The 6865-nt window shown below is 37.6% G+C and overlaps 1 protein-coding gene across 1 annotated transcript; it reads left to right on the top strand.

The window, feature by feature from the left end:
• Positions 1-1241: 1241 nt before the first annotated feature.
• On the top strand, positions 1242-4623 carry LOC130944093 (ADP,ATP carrier protein 1, mitochondrial). Its single transcript, XM_057872244.1, has 4 exons — positions 1242-1485; positions 2748-3258; positions 3349-3720; positions 4104-4623. Exons 2-4 carry the CDS (start codon positions 2758-2760, stop codon positions 4398-4400), a joined length of 1170 nt encoding a protein of 389 aa, XP_057728227.1. The 5' UTR covers positions 1242-1485; positions 2748-2757; the 3' UTR covers positions 4401-4623.
• Positions 4624-6865: the final 2242 nt, after the last annotated feature.

Below are 6865 nucleotides of genomic sequence, written 5' to 3'. Positions count from 1 at the left end.
ACAACACAGCATTTTTTTAGGCACTTTGTACACCTACTAAGTATATCATAATGAAGTATTGAAATGCACGCATAAACTTAATATTACCAGTATCCGAGGTTCTGTCGAAGAGCCACACAGAGGCTCCATTGTCACCCATTATCAGCTTGATGGCACTGCACATTGTACTTTAACTGGTTTGATTCTATCACTTGGTACTCCGCACTCCTCCGAATACTGTAGTTCTTCACACCTTGAAGCACTGCCTTTCAGCTTCTAAACTTGTGTTCGACCCGAAACTCTACACTGCCGTCTAGGTTGTAATCCTCTTCACCCTTGTCAAGAAACGGAGTCCTCTCTTGCATGGCGTCCAAATCCAGACTGTGATAGTGAGACGGAACTGCCGAAAGCGCCAGTATCGGAAGAGGGGGAGGCAGGACATGGTGGGGGGCAGTCGGAACGGGTGTCTCCGGAACACACTCATTCTCATCCCCACCATCGGACGATTCGCTATCACCACTGTTCGCCACGTAATCCTCATCCGACTCCTCCTCACCCTCCTCCGCCTCATCCACTGGAACGGCAACATGAATTGGCGGTGGTGCGAGAGGTCGGTCGTCCTGCACATACGTCGAGTGTATAGAAGGACCACTGCCGCTGTGCCCCACCTCTGCAGACAGCTCCATTTCTTGCTCCACCATGATCCTCCCATGTATATTGAACATCACTTGGACATGCTCGTCCCCTTGAAGTCGGAATAGTCGAAATTGAAAGACTCCATTACCCATGGGGCCAATAACCTATACGCCACCCTTCCGATTTCTCTCGTCACTGTATCTCCGAGCTTGCTCAGTATCAAACTCTTCAAATCTGACAACGTATTCACACGTTGGGAGCGAAATAATATCGGATCCTCGCACTTAAATGTGACCCCATTGTCGCCATTAAACATGCGGCAATTGGGATACACAAGCACAATTATGTAAGAATTACTACTGGCCATGCCTTGTATTTGTGAGGAATATGATACGAAAAGTTACACATTCTTTTATAACTAGTGGGACACAACTCATGTATCTCGTTTACACTCGTTTATAGTGTAAATGAGATATAACTGAAGAACGCCAAACGATAAAATTTTTAAAATTATTTATTTCAGTAATTAATACATTTTTTTATTTATTTAAATAAAAAATTCCTATTTCTCTTCTGAAATCCAAACATATTCGGACGGTGATATACGCTCATGGAGAATGGAAAATTTCTTGCTCTTGGAGCATACAACCAAACATCATCCCACTAGTATGGATCCCTTCTGACATGGCTCAATAATAGTGTTACACGTGTGCCCTAATGGGACCCACCCACATGTTCCCCTACTACATTCGCATATAAAATGGTATTCTGTTGAGCGATTTTGCTTCGTTCAAAGCACGCACGCCTCCGCAAAAATCTCCTCTCTCATCCCATTCCTTTCGCAATCTCATTTCCCTCTGTTTGTGAAAGGTAAAGCTAAACTCCCAAACCCCCATTTCTATTCGGTTCACACACACTCTTTCAGATCCGAAATTCTTTGTGTTGTTCTTGTTTTTTCTTCTCTCACTCTCTTTTCCCTTAACATGTTAGCTCTTCAGATCTGTCAGTGTATGAGCGAGACCCACCGTTTTATCAAAATTTTCTTTTTACGGGGTTTAGATGTGTTTTGTGTACGTTTTGGTTACTGTTTCATTGTTAAATGATAGATCCGTGTCTTAGTTTTCTTCGATCTGATTCGTGCTGACCTTGATCTGTGATCTAGATCTGTTTCCGTACCGCGTTGGTGGAAAAGGTCCTTGCTTTTGTTTTTATATTTTATACAATTTTTTTTTATGTTTCATATGAATTATGATTTGATTATTGGCTCTTTATTAATTTTGATTTTTATTTATTTTGATATTTCAAGATGGCTAGATCTAATTGGCTTTTGTTTTCGTCTGTGTTTTTATTGTGATCTCCGTCTCGCATAGTGTGGTTTTTCTATTGGGTAATTATTATTGGTGGAAACGTCGCTTTCAGTCGTAGATTGGCTTATGTCACTATGGTGCCATGTTTTTTTTTTTCAAACTTGAAAGTCCCTTATATATTATTGTAATTGCATCCTTCGTTATGTGATCTTTTGTAGCTCGTGTTTATATGAAATCCCTGGAGTCTTTTATGCTTTGTACTACTGTATCTTACATGTGATTTATAAATAGAGATTGAGAATTTCTTGGAACTTAGACTGTATTTTCACACACACACACACACACACACACATATATATATATATATATATATAAACATTCTACTTTTTTTATAATTTAGTACCCTTGTTTTCATAGAGTATTGGTACTGTTACTGTATTTGATAGTTGTGATTTATAATCTATGGTTTTTGTATAATTTAAATCTATGGTTTTGGTATAATTTAAAAGATTTAACAGTTTGAGGCTAATAACACATCGGGATAATTTTTTTACAAATAGATACAGTTACCCTATCGGGATAATTTTTATTTACAAATAGATGCAGTTACCCTTTAATGTTTTAGGGGTATCTTTGATTTTTGTGGTGGTAACAATGGTATAGATAACTCTGTTCTACCTGTATCGCTTGTATGATGTTCCTCATAGATAGCAATATGATGTAAATACTTTGTTCGGGTGGTTGTTCTGGATACGAGTGGTTTAGTAAATTCGGTTACTAATTGCATATATTTGACATGGATGCTATGATTAATTTATTTTCCAGGAAATCCACCATGGTTGATCAGGTTCAGCATCCAACAATCATGGAGAAGGTTGCTGGACAGCTCCATCTCCGCTCCAACCCATCATCCGATATCAGGAGCTATAATGGAGCCTTCCCCCAGCGTGCTTTGTACCAAAGGCGTGCATTCGGGAATTACACAAATGCAGGGTTGCAGTACCCAATGATGCCGGCATGTAGTGCTACTACTGATTTGAGTGCCGTTACAGCAACAGCCTCCCCTGTTTTTGTCGCAGCTCCAGCAGAGAAAGGAAACTTCCTTATCGACTTTCTCATGGGTGGTGTTTCTGCTGCAGTGTCCAAAACTGCTGCTGCTCCAATTGAAAGGGTTAAGCTCTTGATCCAGAATCAGGATGAGATGATTAAGTCAGGTAGGCTCTCAGAGCCCTACAAGGGAATTGGCGACTGTTTTAAGAGAACTATGGCCGATGAGGGTGTGATTTCCCTATGGAGAGGTAACACTGCCAATGTCATCCGTTATTTCCCAACTCAGGTTAGTTATTTCATACATTTGTTTTTCAGTTCCATCAACTGCTATTATTTCTTGTTTCATAACGTTAAATTTGCAATTTGAATTCCGCAGGCCTTGAACTTTGCATTCAAGGATTACTTCAAGAGGCTTTTCAACTTCAAGAAGGACAGAGATGGTTACTGGAAATGGTTTGCTGGAAACTTGGCCTCTGGAGGTGCTGCTGGTGCTTCATCCCTTTTGTTTGTTTACTCCCTCGACTATGCCCGTACCCGTCTTGCTAACGATGCAAAGGCTGCAAAGAAGGGTGGAGAAAGACAATTCAATGGCCTTGTTGATGTATACAGGAAGACTTTGGCTTCTGATGGTGTTGCTGGGCTTTATCGTGGTTTTAACATCTCCTGTGTTGGAATCATTGTCTACCGTGGTCTCTATTTTGGAATGTATGATTCCCTGAAGCCAGTTCTTCTCACCGGAAGCCTGCAGGTTAGTGTTCATGCTGCACTATCGTTCTTTTCTGTGATGTTTGTTTTAACCAGTTCCCTTGTTGTTAACTATGTTAGTTGAGTTTAGATTCTCGAGTGAAAATTTGTAAAGGGGTGAAGTGAGGGGGTAACAACCTTGAAGTCAATAGCTTATGAGTGGTTCATAGCGGTTACTCCATCACTTAATCACCTACATTTACCGACGTTAGAGGATTACAACACTTCTTGCAGGCCGTGATTTGGAAGCTTTTTAATTTGTATTGGATCTTACACTGCGGAGCCTGACATTTAGATATTGTAGATTGTGATAACATTGTTCATATAATTGATTCTCACCACCACAATCTTTCGCTGAAATATTGCTTTCTCTCTGTACTATTGCAGGATAGCTTCTTTGCTAGCTTTGCTCTTGGATGGCTCATCACCAATGGTGCTGGTCTTGCATCATACCCAATTGACACTGTCAGAAGAAGAATGATGATGACATCCGGCGAGGCCGTGAAGTACAAGAGCTCCATGGATGCATTTGCTCAAATCCTCAAGAATGAGGGTGCCAAGTCCTTGTTCAAGGGAGCTGGTGCTAACATCCTTCGTGCCGTTGCAGGTGCTGGTGTGCTTGCTGGTTACGACAAGCTTCAGGTTATTGTGTTCGGCAAGAAATACGGTTCTGGTGGCGCTTAAATCCTTTTAGCGTCGGTTTTAAGTTATAGTGTTCTTTTTTTTAGATGGCGATGAAAATCATTTAGTTTCGAGAGTTTTAGACATTTTTGCTGCGGCAAATTTTGTTTAATAAATTTACTTAAGTGGGATTCTGTCCCAGAACCATTTATAATTTCTGGAAAAATTTTTATCAAAGGTATGATTTATTCAGTGGTGGGCAAAGTTATCTGCCACTTTGAACTCATTCATTGTTTCTTATTTTGAAATATATCTTGTTATTAAGTTCTGATCTGCGTATTCTTAGAATAAGATTTTGTTTTTGAATGTTGTTGAATTCGACAGATTTTATTTAGGGATGAGTTATTCCTTTGTTATATGCGTCAGTTTTACAGCATATGTAATAATATTTGTTATTCGACTATATAATCTTCACGTTTTTGTCTTTTTTTGAAGAATAAATGGTCAAATTTGTTTTTGAAAGATTATTCATTCTTCTAATTGGTCCTTTTTAAGTTAATTGCATTAGTCACTCAGTTATTTTCATTGCTCATGGTGTCAAAGTGTGCTTATATGGCATCTTATGATAACATGATAAATCTATGAAATTAGATTTATTCAAATTTCAATTTGAAGAATTTCATTGTTTCAAAATCTTGTTCAATTTGGAGTTGATTTAATCTAATTGCATAAACTTAGTATGTTAACAGTTAGGAGTTTTAATGTTGTCAAAGATAAAAGAGACTAATGTGATTAACTTAAAATTTTTGAAGAATAAATTTATTAAAAAAATTTTCAAGGATCAATTTAAAGAACAAGTGATCTTTTAAGAATAATTTGACCATTCATTCTTTTTTTGGGTGGTCAAATTCATTGGCCAGTGTGGGAATGGATTTTCGCCACTGTCAATTAGAAGATCCAAACCATCCAAATCAACTTCACCAGCTTTTTCAGAAGAAAAATTCATAATCATTTAACTTCTCTTTTTTTATTTGTTGGTAAGAGTAAAATTCTTTTTTAGTTTCTTGTCCATTTTTATTGTAGACAATTCAAATTCTATCGATGGAAAAATGACAGTTCCTTCTCTTATCTTTTCTTTTTGTTAGACACATGAGTCATTTGGTGAATTTTTTCGGTAAGTCCTGACAGAATTTGATGATATGTCACGGATGATTAGGAAAATTTTCCCCCAAAACAAAAACAAAACCGTAGCTCCATTCCTTCTGCAACAAGCAGCTCCATTCACCATGATATGTCTAACACTGTAGATTTAACCTAAACTCTTTGAATTAACATGAACTCTTTGAATTTTTATTTCATTTCAAAACATCGATGTTAAAGCAAGGGGGTAAATCTAAAAAGACCAAGCGTTCAACCCCCAAATTCAATGATATCTACCTCAACCTCCTCTTTATCACTTGCACATTCCTGTATTGTTTACGTTATTTAAATTTTGGGCCTATTTCCACCTATACCGTTTTCTTGTTCGGAGGACTGACAGTAATTTCAACACCATTATCCTTAAGCATCTTTTCCTGAGCAAATTAAAGTCAACAAGCCATTTTTATCTTTCTCTGATTCATAACTTAAAGAGAAAGGTAGCTATCAAATGTCCCTTTATTTATTTCAAATTATTTGGCACCTAGGAATTGAGAGCTGTTAACGTTTTAACTGTATAACTATAAGTCTATAACTTGTGATGTTAGTTTAAAGAAGCTTTTGTTTTTGTTTGTTCAATGGATTAGGAGGATAAGATAGCTGTAGTTGTTGGAGCTGTGACAGGTGATATTAGGGTGTATGCAGTGAGCGTTCGTTGGGATTTATAATGAGAAAAACTTTTTAATATTTTTTTCATTAGCGACGTCATTTTGATGATTAGACAGAGATTAAATATCCTATTCAAATGGTTATAGTCTATGTAGTAAAAGCGACGTCACGTTATATAGTCTAATGTAACATGTCATCAAATTTCGTCAAGACTTATCGAAGAATTTCACAAAAAAGTTCATGTGTCTAACAAAAAAAAAAGAATAAAGACGAGTTGTCATTTTTCAATTGATATGGTGCGGATGATCTAAAATGAAAATAGACAAGAATCGAAAAAGAATTTTACTCTTAAATTTTGGCTAAGTCCAGAAAAAAATACCTAAATACAAAGTAAACTTGTCTATTCCATAGTATATGACTCAACATGGACAAGATACTTACATCTAAATAGGAGCCTAGTAAGAGGCTAAGTTGCACATATCCAATGTTGAGGTTATACTTAAGGTGCAAATTGCATTTGGCCCACTAAGAGCTTTGGCAATGGAAGCCCAAGTAGGCCGTCAAAATGGGCTAAACTCATCGGACCAGCCCGTTTATCCGTTTAATTGGGCAGGTTTTGTCTTTAAAATTAAGTCTGTTTAAATTTCGGACTAAACGGGTTGAACCCGATTAACTTGAAAAAAATGACGGATTAAATGGGCTAGCCCGCGGGCTAAATGGGT

Source organism: Arachis stenosperma, chromosome 8, assembly GCF_014773155.1.
Source record: "Arachis stenosperma cultivar V10309 chromosome 8, arast.V10309.gnm1.PFL2, whole genome shotgun sequence".
Classification (NCBI taxonomy): domain Eukaryota; kingdom Viridiplantae; phylum Streptophyta; class Magnoliopsida; order Fabales; family Fabaceae; genus Arachis; species Arachis stenosperma.
This window is presented reverse-complemented; position numbering and strand designations above follow the sequence as displayed.